This window comes from Melanerpes formicivorus, unplaced genomic scaffold, assembly GCF_026170545.1.
Source record: "Melanerpes formicivorus ecotype bairdi unplaced genomic scaffold, bMelFor1.0.p_v2 SCAF_5, whole genome shotgun sequence".
Lineage (NCBI taxonomy): Eukaryota > Metazoa > Chordata > Aves > Piciformes > Picidae > Melanerpes > Melanerpes formicivorus.
Window position 1 is genome coordinate 36,820,498 of NW_027142357.1, and position 18,263 is coordinate 36,838,760.

At 49.3% G+C, this 18,263-nt stretch overlaps 1 protein-coding gene across 4 annotated transcripts in view; it reads right to left on the reverse strand.

The window, feature by feature from the left end:
- PKP4 (plakophilin 4) overlaps positions 1–18,263 on the reverse strand; it is a 98,320-nt gene that overhangs the window by 11,850 nt on the left and 68,207 nt on the right. For all 4 annotated transcript variants that reach the window (XM_068139188.1, XM_068139187.1, XM_068139186.1 and 1 more), the window contains exons 7-12: positions 17,360–17,912; positions 16,081–16,272; positions 13,818–14,034; positions 10,198–10,330; positions 7,625–7,838; positions 468–651 (exon numbers count right to left, since the gene is read on the reverse strand). In XM_068139188.1, the coding sequence (XP_067995289.1) occupies positions 468–651; positions 7,625–7,838; positions 10,198–10,330; positions 13,818–14,034; positions 16,081–16,272; positions 17,360–17,912 (1,493 nt within the window). The remainder of the gene's footprint in view (positions 1–467; positions 652–7,624; positions 7,839–10,197; positions 10,331–13,817; positions 14,035–16,080; positions 16,273–17,359; positions 17,913–18,263) is intronic.

The following is an 18,263-nucleotide window of genomic DNA, read 5'->3' on the forward strand; positions in this document are numbered from 1 at the left end:
GTCTTCCATGTTCAGGCCTGTACCTGTTGTTTCTTGTCTTATTAGTGTGCACCAACAAAAAGAGCTTGGCCCCCTCCACTTGACACCCACTCCTCAGATATTTATCCACACTGATCAGATCCCCTCTCAGTCTTCTGAAGACTGAACAGCCCCAGGTCTCTCAGTCTCTCTTCACAGGAGAGACGCTCAGGTCCCCTAATCATCCTTGTGTCTCCCTGTTGGATTCTCTCCAGCAGGTCTCTGTCTCTCTTGAACTGGGGAGCCCAAAGCTGGACGCAGTATTCCAGGTGAGGCCTCACCAGGGCAGAGCAGAGGGGGAGAAGAACCTCCCCAGACCTGCTGGACACACTCTTCTTGATGCACCCCTGGATCTCCTGGCCACAAGGGCACATTGCTGTGCCAGGGTGTCACCTGCAGAGCAGCACGGCTATTCGGGAGCTCCAGCGCTGCCCCCCAGCGGCAGTTACCTGAGGCAGCCTGTGGTATTGCGCAGCACCAGGGAAGTCTGGAACTTGATTTTGTGATCCTCGTCGAAGGAAGAGCTGTTCCAGCCCGAGTGGGGCACGATCACCGCGCTGGTCAGCGGCGCCAGCGCGTCTCTGATGATTGTCATCTTCACCGCGTCGCACGAGGACAGGTTCCAGAGGACCCCTGCAGGAGAGATTCCCTTCCCATGAACTCGGGAGAGACTTAGCAAACAGCAAGTAGCACTCACAGCTAAAAAGGCCTCACTTTGAACAGGAGAAGAACAGTTTACCTATGCAAAACCCAAGGAAAGAGACTTAGCCTGCACTGTAATTTTACTCCAACGGCTGTCATTAGAGGATTCACTTTACAGACTGCAGTAATCTCTCTCAGCTTCAGATCCAAATGTGTTCCACAGCCTTCGCTGTCTGCCTGCAGTGTAAGCAGGTGACAGCCAGAGAGCCCCTAAGGGAGCAGCCACTGGCAGTGCACACCGTCTGTGCGTGGGTGATCTGCTCCCTAGTGGCATTTCCAGGTGGTGCTTCATTAGCTCCAGCCAGCCAGCAGTCTGGGGTGAAAGGCATATTCATCAGAAGAGAAAAGGCTCTGAAGATCAAGGGAGGTTCTCCTCCCCCTCTAATCTGCCCTGGTGAGACCTCACCTGGAATACTGTGTCCAGATTTGGGCTCCCCAGCTCAAGAGGGACAGGGATCTGCTGGAGAGAGTTCAATGGAGAGCTACCAGGATGATGAAGAGACTGGAGCACTGCCCTGTGAGGAGAGGCTGAAAGACCTGGGGCTCTTCAGTCTGGAGAAGAGAAGACTGAGAGGGGATTTCATCAATGTTTATAAATATATGAGGGCTGAGTGTCAAGAGAGAGTTGCACCCTGTGATAGGACAAGGAGCAATGGATATAAACTCCAGCACAGACGGTTCCACCTCAACATGAGGAGGAACTTCTTCACTGGGAGGGTCACAGAACACTGGAACAGGTTTCCCAGAGAGGTTGTGGAGTCTCCTTCTCTGGAGACCTTCAAGCCCCATCTGGATGTGTTCCTGTGTGACCTGTGCTGGATTCTATGGTCCTGCTCTGGCAGGGGGGAGGTTGGTCTCGAGGATCTCCGGAGATCCCTTCCAAACCCTTACATCCTGTGGCCTGAACTCCTCATTCTGCTCAAAAAAAGGCATAAACAGGGTGGGTTCTCAACAGCCCTGTAAGAAAGAGGCTTAGGAGAGGGAAGAAAAACAGATCATTATCCTGATTGATTGGAAACTTGGAGATTAAAGTTATAAACTAGGTCTTAAAAAGGATGGTGGAAGAGATTAGGCAATATTAAGAGAGTGTTTACACTGGAAATCTCTAACACCCTGCAGGCAGGACAGCTAACAGCTAGCAGCTGAAAAAGGTCATGAGAACATGAGAGCAAGAATGAAGCGAGAAGAGCCCAAATCTCTGGATGTCATGGCTGGAAGATAATCAGTGTTTGGCAAACATGAGGGATTGTGACAGACTCCTGAAAGTATGGCAAAGATTCACTGACTGGCAGCTGGGTGGGAGAGTGCTCAGTGAAGGCCCCAAGTGTGTGACACGACACAGGTCCCACAGCAGGCAGAACCTGGAAAGGCAGAATCTGAAAAGGAGGAGTGGGAGATGAGGACTGGAGGGGGGATATGGGTTGGGTTTTTTCCAAGGATAAATGTGGGATGAACAGGCTGCACTGATCCTGCCACTTTCTGACATTGCATGCCTGAGGGACTGGACACTGAAGAGCTGAGCATACAGAACTGATGTAAAAATCCTACAGAAACCTTCTTCCTGGAGACTGCAGCAAGAAGCCTGCAGTCTGGAGTCTTTTGCATTCCCCTGCTAGCCACAGGAAATTGCATTTCCATGACAGCCCCATTGGATTGCTCCAATTAACCACAGGGCTTTCACTTGGGACTGGATCTTGAACACCCAGCTTCCTCAGAAATACATCCCAGGGGATGAGAGAGGACATGTTGGAGGAGTTAACAGACCACAGCAGAAGTTTCTAATAGAGCCACACACAAAGAAAAGAAGTCCAGAGCCCTACACCTGTCCTGTCCCAGAGCTGGGTAAATAGCAAACTGTGACTGGGCCATAGAAAGCCCTTGGTTTCTGTCCTCTCTGAGGACATGCTGCTAAGAGCTTCCCCTCAGCAGTCTGGAGGGAGCTGGAACAGGAACATTCAGACAGAGCTCTGCTGCAGCTGCTCTCAGACCCTCTGAGCATACAGCCTTCAACTCCTGGAACTTCACCTCACCCACTCCACATCCCTGGCATTTTGACAGTCCCAATGTGGCAGAACACCTGGCTGATATTTTTGTGCACAACTGGTCTTGTCACTGGCACCCACCTCTGGTTACCTGTAAATCCCCTGCTGTTGCCCAGACAACCTGATCTAGTGGAAAGTGTCCCTGCCCATGGCGGGGGGGTGAAAATAGATGATCCTTGAGGTCCCTTCCAGACAATTCTGTGATTCTGCAACATAAGGCTCCTGTGAAAATGAAACATTGCTGCCCAGCAGCTGGACGCAGAACAAAACAATCCCAAACCTTTGTAAACAGCAAAAGCAGAGCATCTCATTCACAGCCTGACAGTCCTGAGGAGCTGAAGAGGAAAGCTCTACACAATGCATACTCCACATCTTAAAGTGTTCAGAGACTCTGCATGCTTCTTATACCATGACAGGCCCACTTCAGAGCCACGTTGGAAGTATTATCTGTGACTTTTAACTCCAGCTCCTGTGCAGAGAGACTTCCAGTAACTAAAGAGGAGGATTACAAACAGGGGAAAGAAACCAGTTTTAAACCAAGTACTCTTTACAGTTCCTGTGAAGGGCTTTGCCATAAGAGCTTTTGAGTGATTCTCCAGAGTTGTTCATGGCTTCACCAGGCTTTGCATGGCATTCCATTTGCACACCCAGAATCAGCTGAAGTTTATTTATTCTTCAGGTTTAAGAGTTTGATCACACAAGGCAAACTATTTCAAATCCATCTCCAAGCTGATGCTGTACATCTCTTCTGTGACTTTGCCCTGGCTAAAGAAAATACTTCATGGGTAAGTAACAGCAAGAAATGGAAGTGCTGCACTGGCCTCTGGCTTCAAGAATGCTGAAACTTTTTGCCATGCAATTTGTGATGCAAGCTAGAAGTTAGATCTCACCCAAACCTCCTCCCTGCACCCCAAATATTTGTGGGTAAAGCAAATTACCAAGAGAAACTCTGAGTCTCAGACTACTCTCTGTGACCCAGCAAATGGAGGGAAACAGCAGCTCTATTCTGTGTGATCTAGCTTTGAAAACATCACTGTGTGGTTACTCACAGAGTTACTCACACTGCTCAGCCTCACCATGTGTGACTGCCTCGAGGTGTTTACTGCTCACCTACAGCCTGTGAGACAGCTGGAGCAGCTGGTGCTGTCTGAAACACCAAGGAACAGCAGGAGATCTGCTCCACACCTGAGCACTGCCTGCAGCCAGAGGAGCACTGACCAGACCTGTAAGGGGCACATGGCACATCCCACTCTGCCTTGGGAGGACCATGGTAACCCCAATGTTTGTGAAGAAATGGAAAGAGAACAGCCAGCAGCATCTTTTTGCCGTAGGTGGGCACAGTGGCCCAGACTGGAAAGACCAGCTGGGGAATCTCCAACTCCATCCCTCCAGGAAGCCCATTAAACTTTCACAAACACCACCTTGTCCCCAAGGACCAGCCTGGGAGCATTCAAAGAGCAAAGCACCAGAGTTCCACTGAGTAACTACATCAAAACCTGACCAGAAGCTGGACTGTCAAGGAGGCAGCTTTGCTTAAATAAGGAATGATTTATTATCCCTGGGTTCATTAAAGCTCTCACCAGGCCACTCCATTTTTTAATCTGGGAGAAGTTCTCAGCTATTAATTTTACAAAGCAGCACTGTGCATTACACTGCCCTTCAGTCTCCACATTACAGATGAGAATTACAAACTGAGGATTTGTAGAGCCCTTATTGTAAGGTAACTGGGACCAAAATTAGTGCTTGTAAGAAATAAATCCTGAAAGCAAAGGAGAAGTTTCCATTCAAAGAGAAGGGAAATGAGGGTTAGCAGCTGGTATAACACTGAGTTAAGGTAAGGCCTGGGAAACTTCTGGGGTTGCAGTGTAATTCTGTAAGTCATTTCACTTCCTTTTTATTCCTCCTTGCTTTGAGGGTGCCCTTAAAAGCAAGTATCTGGCTGTTACAGAATCATCTGCCAGAGTCCAAAGAGACAGGTTGAAAGCTCAGGTAGAGGATGAATTCCCAAAATGCAGCAGAAAAATCACTAACCACACTGCTCTGTGTGCCCCTGCTCGAGCAGGGGGAGGACAAAGTGGCCTCCACAGGTCCCTTCCAACCTCAGTCATGCTGTGATTCTGTGGTTACAGAGACCTGAAGTCCTGCATAAGAGGACTCTCAAAGAACAAACACTTAAACCAGTGAAAAATATCTAATTATAGAGCCTTGTGAAGGGATTTTCTTTGCCCCCCATCTCCCCTGTCAGAGCAGTACTTGCTGACAGCAGAGCTAGAGATTGGCCTTTACAGGGCTTTGAAGCTGTTCTGGACCTCAGCTAAGCACACAGAAGATGCAACAAGGGACAGAACCAGCTAGCATAGCTGATAAGGTGTTTGGAAGCATTGATAACCTTGTCAATGGGAAGCAACAACAAAACCTAACCCTTCAAATACCACAGCATGAATGAGGTTGAGGACTGTTGAGACAAGGCTGAGGAACCTGAGGTTTGCTTTACCACCACAGAACAGAATTCTGTTTCAATGCCATCAACTTCTTCACAATCATCTGAGGTTTGGAGTCAGTGAGTGCAAGGAAGCTGAGAAAAGCCAAGGTACTCTGTTCTTCAGAAGGGATGGCAACTTAGAATAGCCCTGCTGGGTGTTGGGAGGGCATCTTCCACAGATGTGGGACACACATCAGCACTTGCTAATGACACAAGGAAAGAAGGAAGGAAGGAAGGAAAGAAGGAAAAAAACCTTGCCCATAGACTTCTGGTTTCACAGACTGAAACCTCTAATGCTTAGAAAATGAAGGGGAAAAAAAGGAAGAAATTTTAAGCCCTTGAATCTGAGGAGCTGAATGACCTTGACTATCTAAGAGAAAACAGGATTAAGTGGAAGACTTCCCTGGGGAACTGACTGTAGAAGTGAGTGCTGAAAAGGAGCAGAGATGAACCACACTGAAGAAACACACACAGAGAGCAGTGCAGCAGAGTTTGGTTTAACAGCTCTCTCTCCTGAAATGCTGAATCACCATGCTGAAGGTCCTTGGTCTCTGGCTCTAAGGTGATGGCCAAAGTGTTCCAGCACACCTTCAAGAAGGATCTTTGCACTCACAGGTGATATGCTGAAAGATGACAGTGTAGTTTGGGGGGAGTTTAATAGTGACTAAATACTTTCTATAGTTAAGAATCTGACTTTGTCTCTGGAACCATCTCCAACATCTTAAAAGCACTTGGAAGTGGTTTAGATGCACAAAACACCAATTTTGTGAAGCAGACAAGGCAGCTAACATGCAGTCCCAGCTTGGAGGGTTCCATTTCCATAAGTTCTTAAGGAAAAAAAAAATGTATCCTCCTAGAGAGGAGGACATGAAAGCTGCAGGTTCTCTTAATGCTTGTGTGGAAAACACCTCAGGAAAACAGCCTGCATTGAACTTTGGATACCTTCCATACAGAGCCCTTCTTCTACTTAATAGTTTTCTAAACAAGGAATCACTTGGAAGGGCTCCCAGTGTGACACCCCTGCCACATCTAACTTGATCACTGCTGCGACGCTTTGCTTAGCAGGGAAGTAGTTCAGCTTCACAGTTTAATGAAGTCAATGAGGGAGCTACTAAAACCTGAAAGAGGAAGTGTTTAAAGAGAGGCCAAAGTCTGCTTTTTGATATCCTCTCGTATTTTTCAATGCCCTAAAAGCTTCACAGACAAATCACTCCTGTACTGAGAAAAAGAGACAGCACATCACAGAATCACCAAGGTGGGAAGAGACCTCAAAGATCATCAAGTCCAACCTGTCACCACAGAGCCCACGACTAAACCATGGCACCAAGTGCCATGTCCAATCCCCTCTTGAACACCTCCAGGGATGGTGACTCCAGCACCTCCCTGGGCAGCCCATTCCAATGACGAATTACTCTCTCAGTGAAGAACTTGCTCCTCACCTCGAGCCTAAACTTCCCCTGGCACAGCTTGAGACTGTGTCCTCTTGTTCTGGTGCTGGTTGCTTGAGAGAAGAGACCAACTCCCTCCTGGCTACAGCCACCTTTCAAGTAGTAGTAGACAGCAATAAGGTCTCCCCTGAGCCTCCTCTTTCTCCAGGCTAAACAACCCCAGCTCCCTCAGCCTCTCCTCATAGGGCTTGTGCTCAAGGCCTCTCCTCAGCCTTGTTGCCCTTCCCTGGACACATTCAAGTGTCTCAATGTCCTTCTTGTACAGTGTGTCTTCGTGTGCAGTGCCCAACAAATCCACCTTGTTTGGATGGAAACAAAGCTCCTTCACATGGCAGAGCTGCAAATCATCAGTTCTGCTCTTTCTGTCTTCACCAAGGGCCAAGCAGGTTGATGACTTCTGAGCTACACCTGCTGTCTCATCCTCATGAGACCAATGGTATGGTACACAGCCACAGGCCATGGCTCTACCACAGGCTGGGCAGGAGCTGCTTCTGTAATTGGCATACTTGGAATTTTCTGTCTGTGCTTGAATTTACATTTACATAGTTTGGGTCCACCTTACGAATTCTGCAAGATCTTATTTCAGCTGTTGTCAGCAGACAATAAAAACAACAGCCTGTACCCAAACAAACGTCAAGAATCAGGAAAGAAGTCCCTGTCCAAGGCCTAGCTGTGCAGGTAGGAGAGTCATCCCGGGGGAACATTTACCCTAAATGGAGCTTTGATGCAGCCACCTCAATTCCCTCCTCCCAGTGGATCTGCACTCCTGTGCTCACCCTGTCAGTGAAAGGAGTGATTTTGCAGCCCAGCGCACAAGTGGAAACCCAGCGGATATAGCCCCTCCCAGGCACTTGCCTGTTGCTCCAGGCTTGTCCCCTTCAGCAAAGCCACCTGTGTGATAGCCACCTTGTCTGTTTCCATCCAAAACTCACCTGTGACAAGCTCTTTTACTTCAGCATCCACAGATTTCCTCAGCAACCGCAGGAGGGCAGGTATCCCCCCAACGTTCTTCATCGCTATCTTGTTCTCATCGGTGGACTTCCCATAAACAAGGTTCCTCAGAGCACCACAAGCGTTCTTCTGAACTTCCAGGACTCGGTGATCCAAGAGGTCAACCAGGTGCTTGATGCCTCCAAGCCTGCACACCTAGAAAATGGGGAACATCAGCACCTGTCTGTTTCAGCCTCTTTGCCCTACAGATTTAAAAGGCTCTTGGTTTTTGCTAAAACAAGAATGTTCCACTCCACTTCAGGCAGAAATGTTGTTGGTAAATCTTCCCAACTTGGTTGTCACACTGCACTGAAACCCCTGCAGCCACTCACACCCTGCTAAAGAGGCTGCTGGGCATGGAGCCATTTGTGTGTGCTTTGCAGTTACATCTCCCTCTTGTTTGACACCACCACACATCAAACACCGCACAGCCAGAGCACAGGTACAAGTTACGAGAGATAAAACCAGCTTTGTTGTTTATTCTACCTATATCCCAAACTGAGCTTTGTGCCTGTAATTCAAATTCAAGCTGGACTAGAAATCTACTCTTAAGAGCTGTAGCTTAGGGAGTCATCATTTTAAAAGCAGAATTCCTGTGAAATGCTATGTTCATGAATTAGTGTCTCAGCACTGCATGCATTTACAGACACATCCCTTACCTGGAAGTGTGATTTATTCACTCTGTGCACTTTCATAGTAAAGATTCTGCCCCCAGCAAGCAGATTCTTGTGCTTACCTTTAGGTTTTGGCAATGCAAGCACTCCACTTAATTTTGATGGGCTTTTAAAATCTTTTAGTGCCCAGCAAATTAATCTGCTCTATACCACAGCAATAAAGCAATGAATTCAAATAAAACACAAAAGCTGCCTTCAAAGCATTTGGCACTGAAACGTTGATGATCCTTTCCTGCTCCAAACCATTTCTTGTGCTGGCTTCTGCTGTGAAGGGAACGTGAGTGGCCACTTCCCTCTTGGCAAGGACAGGCTGGTGCCTCCCTGCCACCCTGACTTGAGGGATGTCCTTCTTACAGCAGGGATCCTCATCACCAGCAGGGACATGGCTATCCCAAAAGTGAAGTGATACTCTTTGCTCTGAGAAGCCAGACAGCTGCATTCTTTCTGTCCTAGCATCCTAAGAATGTCTAGCAGCTGATCATTCCCATTTGAAAGAAGTAGCTGCCAGTACATAAATCTGTTCCCCTAGGAAAGGAGAAGTTCTCTGTTCCAAAATTCCACACACTAAGTGGGAGGCAGGCTTTGTTTACAGCTGCCTCTCTGACCACTGTAGTGACTCCTGTCTTCTAAACCACAACCAAGACCTTTTCCTTTGGGTGAGGTTTAATGAGTTTGATTATCTGCTGTCTATAAACCTTCACACCTGACCTGACTGAAAAACATACCCAACATTTGGAGTGCTAGGCAAGGTAAACAACTGAGATATCACTTCAGCCAGGCCACAGAAGTTAGCAGCATGTCCAAACTCTGCTTTCTGGCTGTTTGAAAAGGTTACAGTAGAGATCCCACCATTTCAAAGCACATTCTGCAATCATGAAAAAGGGGACAGGGAAGAAACACAGGATCTCCCCCAGAGGAGCATGTGCAGACAGATAACAGACAGACAACATCCCAAGAACCCCTAAAGAAGCTGTCCTACCCCTTATAAAATAGAATGATCACCTCATAGGTGTGTCCACACCCTGTTACTGCTGTGATCTTTACCAGAACACCCCAACCAACACCATCTTTCCATCCACCCTCCAGTGATTGAATTGTGTTGGGCTATCTGCTTATGAAAGCTGCACCAACAACTTAATATCATGAATAACATTCACTTAAACCATGACAAGCAGGTAACACAAGGGTATGGTATGGATGGAAAAGCCAATTCATAGAATCATACAATGCAGTGGGTTGGAAGGGACCCTTAAAGGTTATCTAGTCCAAGCCCCCTCCTGCAGTCACAGCAGGGAGATCTGCAACGAGGTGTCCTTGGAATCAACAGCTCAAAGCCACTCTGCATAAAGAGCAGCTCTTCAAACACAGGCAGTTGCTGAAAAACACTAACAACAAGCTGCATTTTCCCTCAGATGTGTCCTTCCTCCAGATCTTACTGACACAAATACTGCCCTCTGTACACTTCCAGGCCTGGATTTCTCTCCTTTGCTTGACAGCTCACTCATGCCCTATAATACTTGATCTTGACCAAAACCAGTGAAAAGCCTTCCAGAATTCTTATTTTCCTTTGCTCCACTCATCAACAGGTTACACAAAGCCAGGCTCTGGCAGACACATTGCAGCTCAGCCTGATTACACCACTTGAATGCAAAATATCTTCATATAGTTTCCTTGCAGCCCCTCATTGACAGGCAAAAAATCTGTGTGCAATTAGATCCACCCAGGTACAGACAGAACCACAGAAGGGGCTAAAGTATCATGTTGTGATGAAACCCCCCCAAGAGGTGAGAGGCCTAGTTGGCCTCCTGGATCCCCAGAACAGAAAGGCACCCCAACCATACCTCCGTCTTCACTTTGTTATCCCCAAAGCAGAGGTGCTGGAGGTAGGCAGCGGCGTTGGCCTGCACCGATGGGAACTGGTGCTGGAGCATGTGAATGACCTCAGGCAGCTCTGGGTCTCGCCAGGCAAACTCCCTTGGTTGGAGAACACATTCAAGAGAAAGTGTTAGTCACAAGTGTCTGGCTACTTAACTGAGCAGCACTGCTGCAGCATCTCAGGCGTTCAGCCCTGCGTTCGCTCTGCACCAGCCCTGGGTTCACGCTGCACCAGCCCCGCGTTCGCGCCGCACCAGCCCCGCGTTCGCTCCGCACCAGCCCCGTGTTCGCTCCGCACCAGCCCCGCGTTCGCCCTGCACCATCAGGGCCAGTAGTTAAAAGGAGGTACATTGGAACAGCTGAGTCACATCACTTTTTGGTCTTCCCATTGGAAAAGGACATTTCATATCCTATGTTCTTCAGTTAGGTTGGCTGGTTGGTGAGCACACAAATATATACAGACACTAAGGGGATGCCGACTCAAACACTGCACCCCTACAGAAGTCTCCCCAAACTCCCCAAGTATCCTGCAACAGATACAACAGTGCTGCTCAGGGGGGCTCTGCCACACACTTTTTCCTCAGTGCTCAATGTTTTTCCTACTCTGAAGCAAGTCCTACTTCAACAGAAGCTGCACAGCCTGAAGTTTCATCATTATCAGATGCAGGACATTTGCATAACTGGAGTCACTCAGGGACTGTACTCTTATAATCATTAAAATCCTATCTTCCTTCATGAAACATAATGATTTTGTGTGGACAAACCCTGAAGAAGCCATCACCCATATCCATGCCCAATTCACAGATTTGGAAATACTCATTAACACCTGCTGGGCTGTCTTCTGGCTGCAAACCAAGACTGGAGGCGGGGGAGAAGGTAATATCTAAGTTGTCCCATGTTCAAAAATGCAAGCAAATGTTAAAGGAAAAGGCAGTTGCCAGAGCAGTGTTTGGGGAGCTACTAAAAGGTGAATGTTGGCTTGGCCAGCCAGGCCTCCCTCACAACAAGGGGAGGCTCAGCAGCCCAGTGGGGATTTCTTCACACCAAGGATAGGAAGACCTTAGCCACAAGGGCCTTTCTAATCATAGTATCATAGTATCAGTCAGGGTTGGAAGGGACCACAAGGATCATCTAGTTCCAACCCCCCTGCCATGGGCAGGGACACCTCACACTAGATCAGGCTGGCCAGGGCCTAATTAACCAAACCAGGTTGGAAGAGACCTTCAAGATCATCACGTCCAACCCATCAACCAATCCAACCCACCTAAACAACTAACCCATGGCACCAAGCACCCCATCAAGTCTCCTCCTGAAAACCTCCAATGACAGCGACTCCACCACCTCCTTGGGCAGCCCATTCCAATGGGTAATCACTCTTTCTGTATAGAACTTCTTCCTAACATCCAACCTAAACCTCCCCTAAAAAAGAAGACCTCATCCAGCCTGGTCTTAGACACTTCCGGGGATGGCGCCCCAACCACCTCCCTGGACAACCCATTCCAGGGCTTCACCACTCTCATGGGGAAGAACCTCCTCCTCACCTCCAGCCTGAATCTCCCCACCTTCAGCTTCATTCCATTCCCCCTAGTCCTATCACTACCTGATATCCTAATGCAACCTTCAGCATCCTGAGTGGTCCCCCCCAGACCGCATCTTCTACAGCAGTGCTATCAAATGGCCTGGTCTGAGAGGACTGCACTAGAGAAGCACTGGATCCTGCCACGAGCCTCCCACAGGATGAGAAGCCCAAAGGATGCTACACCCTGATGTTTCTGTCTGAAATGGAGCCTGTATCCTCCAGCCCAAGGTGCTCTGCTTTCTGCTCTTCCCAAGCCAGTGGAACATGCAAGGTTCTTTCACAGGCAGGGTTATGTCCAGGAGCTGCCTGAGGGAGCTGGCAGTCTGAGGACAGACTGGAATTTCTTGCAGTCACACCCCACGCTGAAGACAGAGCACCAGAAACCCCTCCAAGCTCTGTGTTGGACTGGGGTTTGATCCTCCCATTTTAACATAGAAGCTTTGAATGTACACTCTCTCTAATACCTGTTAATGATAAAGTCACACCTGTCACATGCCCACACTGAGTACCTGCACTCACAGCATCAAACTAGTGACTATGTAAAAAAGATGAATGGGATTTGCTTCCAGAATGGTCCATTTGTACATCATTCTAAAGCTTATGTTGCCCTGAAATGTAAGCAAGGCTGCTCAGGCAAAGTGCATTCCAATAAATCAAACATGGTCTTTTGTACATTCAGAGAATGCTTTGGGTTGGAAGGGACCTTAAGGATCACCCAGTTCCAAGCCAGGGACACCTTTCATGAGATCAGGTTGCTCAAGGCCTCATCCAACCTGGCCTTGAACACCTCCAGGGAGGGGGCAACCATGACCTCCCTGTGCAATTCCAGTGTCTCACCACCTTCACTGGCAAGAATTTCTTCCCAATATCCAGTTTCAATGCCCCCTCTGCAAGCTTCAATCCATTTTCCCCTCATCCTATTACTACAAGACCTTATAAAAAGTCCCTCCCCAGCTCTCCTATAGCCCCCTTCAGGTACTGGAAGGCTGCTCTAAGGTGTCCCTGGAGCCTTCTCTTCTCCACTTTCCAATTTTGCAACTCTGATTCCCAACCTCATAAAGAGAAAGCATACCAGCATGTCACAGGTTGCTCTGCTCAGGAATATCTCAGCAAGTTTATAACTGTTTTGTAACTACTTAAAATGTAACTGCTCCAGGTACAACTCTGTTTTGTAACTACTTACAACTATTTCCTGTAATAACTCCTACATGAGAAGAAAAAATGAATGCATAAAAGCTGCTCTTCTTCCTGCAGTGAGCAGACTGCATTCAGGACTCGAGCTCCAAAAGGTACAGACCTCGACACCTACATCAGATATGGCATCAAAAATGCATTGCCAGCAGATCCAGAGAGGTGGTTCTACCACTTTGCTCTGGTGAGATCTCACCTGGAGTACTGTGTGCAGATCTGGAGCCCTCAATATAGGAAGGAGCTGATGGAGAGGGTCCAGAAGAGGGCCATGAAAATGATCAGGGGGTTGGAGCACCTCTGCTACAAGGACAGGCCGAGGGAGCTGGGGGTGTTCAGCCTGGAGAAGAGGAGGCTCCAGGGAGACCTGATAGCAGCCTTCCAGTACCTGAGGGGGGCTACAGGAAGGATGGAGAGAGACTGTTTACAAGGGCCTGTGGTGACAGGACAAGGGGCAACGGCTTCAAACTAGAGAAGAGCAGATTTAGATTGGATATTAGGAAGAAGTTCTTCACCATGAGGGTGATGGAACACTGGAACAGGTTGCCCAGGGAGGTGGTTGAGGTCCCATCCTTGGAGATATTCAAGGTGAGTCTCGACGAGGCCCTGGGCAGCCTGCTCTAGTTGGGGATGTCCCTGCTGACCGTGGGGAGGTCGGACTGGATGACCTCTGGAGGTCCCTTCCGGAGCCTGGAGCATTCTGTGATTGCAGGACGCACAGATAACAGGCAGGAAGTGCCACCGCACGGACTCCAGGCCTGCGCGAAAGCTCCTGTGCTGGGCTCACAGGTGTGACCCCGGGGAGGAGGAGGGACTTGCCTGGGGTCTTTCTGGATGCTGTCGATGGAGGGGGAGCGCGTGGTGCCGTCGTCGGCAGGCGCGGCGTGCTGCAGCCGGCCGTAGCTGGCCTCGGACAGCCGATACTGCACTGTCCGGTAGGGCTCGGCGTAGGGCGCGGCGCTGCCCAGGCCGTAGTTGTTCCTTTGGTAGGTCAGCGTGCTGCGCTGGCTGCAGGACCTCTGCAGGTTGCCCACTCCTAGTGTGAAACCAGCATTAAAACAAACCAGGTCACAAAGGTGGTCTGGAGAAGAGAAGAGGCAACAGGTGCTCAAAAGGGTAAGCAAAAAGCAAAAGCAAAGGCAAAAGATCGGTCTGCAAACAGTTTGCTAAGCTCACAGCGTCCACCAGAGCGGAAGGAGAAAGGACCCAGTGCCTGGGGGAAGGCTGAGGTTACAGAACTCCAGGCCTGGTGGAAGCAGGCTTCTGCCTCAGCTTGTCCCAGCGAGTGCTTACAGTAAGAGAAGCGGCTTGTGCATCAAGCAGAAATCAGGATGCAAAATGTTTTCAAGGTTCATAACAAAGCCCAGTTCCCAACACTAACAGCGATGTGCCAGCTGTATTGAAAAGGAGAGAGAAGTAATCTGGATGCACTTTGTGGTGCTTTCCTTTCCCAAGTACAGCTGCATTGCCCCTGCCACAAAGCTAACAAGAGGACAACCTCACAGACGGAGCTGATTGTTTCAAACCCATGGGCATGGATCTTCCTGACTGTGGCAGTTTTAGGCTGAGGCCTAGGAAATTTTCCACAGACCTTGAGTAGAAAGTGGTGGAATGTCAGTAAGTTACCATTGGATGTAAAGGGAAAGTAATGACAAGGTCCAAACAATCCCAGTGGTTTGCTAACTAACATAAAGTTAGTTGTATAAACTCTTCTGCTTTGCTCTAGCTGATGCTAGCTGGTAGCTTCTGCTTGGCTGTTGCTGAGCTTGGCTGTGATCTTCTTGTGGCCAAGTACTAACAAGCTACTCTCTGCTGTTCTCTTCTCTTTTCCCTTGTACAGGGGGCAAGGTGGCAGAGAGGGGGAGGCTATTGCTAACCCCCTGGTTTTGTCCAGGAGGGCTCTTGTGCCGTCTGTAAATTGTAAATACAATGCAATATTGATTATTTTGTACATATTCACTGCATTTCCTGTTTCTAGACTGTAGCCTGCTTGTCAACGTAGCCTCATTTGCTTCCATCCCACTGAGCCAGCCTGGCAATTTTATTTTGGGGGGTAATTCTCTCGAATTAGCAGGGGGGTGACTTCAACCCACCAGACCGACCTAACTGAGCTCTTGTGCTCTTTTGCTCTTCCAGGGCAAGTGGTAGTACTGAGAGCAATAAAAAGACAACTCCAGTTCCTAGTTGTATTTCCTCACTGGCACACCTTGACAAACTCCGTTTATTTTGCGTTGTAGAACACAGAAGGGATTCAAAACCTCCTTCAACAATACCAACACTTTTGGATGGCAGTTATAGTAAAAAACCAACCCCAAACCACTAGAAAGCAGCTGTCACTTGTGTGAAAATGTGACAGGGACACTTCTCTACAAATGTCTAGAGAGCTAGTTAAATCACTCCAGTATTTTGGGGGTTTGTAAGTTACTCCTCTATACCAATCCCTAACCAACCTTAGAGGCCAAACTGCTCTGCGACAAGCACTCCATGCCCCCTAACAGAGTCAGTGCCACCACTCGTCTCATGCCTGTGCCACTTCAGAACACAGGAGTAGCAGCCCTATGAAATGCTACAGAAATGTCTCAGTTTCAATACAAGGTCTACAGAGAGAGCATTTTCACATCACCCTTTGCTGAGGAGTTGGGTAAAGGCAGGATTGTTACGGTGAGGGCTGCGGTAGGTAGTTTAAGCTTGCAAGCTATCACCTGGCTGCACTGAAAGGTGAACAAACAAGGATGAACAACCTCAGTTTGCAGGAGAAGGATGCACAGAAAGTGCAGGATGAAGCACTCAATTTGTGGTGTCATGAAAGATGCTTTGCTTGGAGGTACCTGAGCGTGCAATATCCAAACTGAAAACATCCTGACCCTAAGCTGACACTGATGCATAGCCCCAAGTGTTGCTTGCAAGAACTACTAAAGGGTTATTTTAAGTCCTTCCAACCTAGTTTCCCCCTCCATCAATTTCTAACCTCTAGCTTACCCTTTTCAAGGGGCATGACACATCTCTGTTGAGGAAGAGGTGAGTAAGTGAAGGATGACTGTGTGGCACAGACAGAGCAGGGCTTCAGAAGCCCCTCACCCACCTGAGCCCGTGCGGTATAAGGCTGACTGAGAGCCCTGGTGCAGCTCCACGGCCCCGTGGTTGGGGCTGCGGTACAGGGGGCTGTAGTAGGTCCTGCCTTCGTAGATGGGGGTGATGTGCAGGTCTGGAGACACAGCTGAGCGCAGCTCCTGGCCCAGCTGGCTGTGCTGGCTGGCGTAGGAGCTCCTCAGGCCTGCAAGCAAGAGGAAGGAAATGTGTCCATGGCCTGTATCAGTTATAGAGAGCAACGCTGTCACGCCTCCACCTTTCAGCCAAGACAAGGCATCAGTTACACCTAAAGTTATAAAGACCTATCCAATAGGCAATGATTCACACTGAAATTCACTGACTGCTGTGTTTCATCACTCCTCCCTCATGTCCCACACTTCTGGATCTCTTCCACTGCCTTACTGGCTCCCAGCTGACCTTCTCCTAGGCTGAACCTTTAGGTAGCTAAGTGCTGAACAAGCCTTCAGCTGCTCACAGTAAGCAACACACAAGGCAAATCCATGTTGATTGTCCAGCTTGCTTTATTATAGAATCACCACCTAACACTTCTGCCACCTACAGCAACTTGGGGTTTGAGTATTACACTCTCAGGAAAATTCTCTTTAATTTTAGACTCCTAGAATGGTTTGAGTTGGAAGGGACCTAAAGATCACCTACTTCCAATCCCCTGCCATGGGCAGTGATAGACCAGGTTGCTCAAGGCCTCATCCGACCCGGCAATGAACACTCCTAGGCTTGAAGCCTTCACAAATTCTATGGGCTACCTGTTCCAGCAACTCACCACCCTCATGGGGAAGAATTTCCTCCTCATGTCTAATCTCAAACCACTTTCTTCCAGTTTGAAGCCATCACCCCTTGTGTGTTGTCACTCCATGCCTTTGTAAAAGTCCCTCTTGAGTTCTCCTGTAGCTCCATGCAAATCCTAGAAAGCTGCTCTAAGGTCTCCCTGGAGCCTTCTCTTCTCCAGGCTAAGCAACCCCAACTCTCTCAGCCTGTCCTCCTAGGGAAGGTTTTATTTTTGTCTTCAAAACCACTGAAATGCCTCTGTTTGGAGGACTCAGAATTTCACTTGGCCACTTCAAACACACAACATAGTGTAACACACAGCTCACAATCTAGCAACAGAAGAGGAAGAACTTCTGGCATGACTGATACACAGTGCTTGACTTTGGGATTCCCAGCTGACCTAACAGCCACCCCCACAACGCGGCCCCAGTTTCACTCATAAGTAAGCACTGCACCAGGGGCTGTGTCTTTACCTGGTTACTAACCTGTGAGGCTGTCTGGGCGCGGTGGCACCATCCTCTCGTAGATCTCATACTGCTGCCCGTACTGCTCCACGTCATGCAGCGTCCTCTGCAGCGTGGCACCCAGGTGCTGCGGCACCGCGGTCATGCCAGAGCGCTTGGGGGAGGAGGACCCCAGCTGCGTCTGGGATGGAGAAGCCACTCTGGTTTGTACGTCAGCGAGGGCCAGAGGGGAGCCGACCCTGCCAGAGGGCTGGTACTGGGCAGCGCTGCCGTTGGGGTTGGCGGACGGGCGGGAGGTGACGGAGCCGACACGCCGCACGGTGCCGGGGGATGCGGGTCTCTGGGCGGCGTAGGGCGATGCCGCTCGTGGTGCCGGCAGCGTCGTGGAGGAGTAGGGGTGAGAAGGGAGGGACCTCTGCTCGGCGGCTGATGGAGAGCCATAGTTGCTGCTCAGGGACGCCCGCAGCGACCCCCTGGAAGGGGAGACTCCCGTGCCGACCATGTAGGAGGGGGACTGTGCTCGGGATGGCACCGAGCTGACGCGCCTCATGACTCGGTTGGTACCAACTGAGGGCTGTCAAAGGCAAAGGCATGCGTTAGCACTGTCCTCTGGGCAGGCAGTGGGCACTTCTCTCCTGACAGCCAGGGAAGCCAAGAGGAATGCACACAAATTAACAACACATACATGCAGATGAGGAGTGACTTTTGCCTTGAACAGAGTTCTTTCAGGTTTTCCTACACAACAACCTTCCTCACTAATCTCAACATATATTACTTAAGTGCCTCACCACCCTCATGGGACGGGCTGCCCAGAGAAGCTGTGGAGGCTCCAAGCCTGGCAGTGTCCAAGGTCAGGTCGGATGAGGCCTTGAGCAACCTGGTCTAGTGGGAGGTGTCCCTGCCCATGGCAAGGGGTTGGAACTAG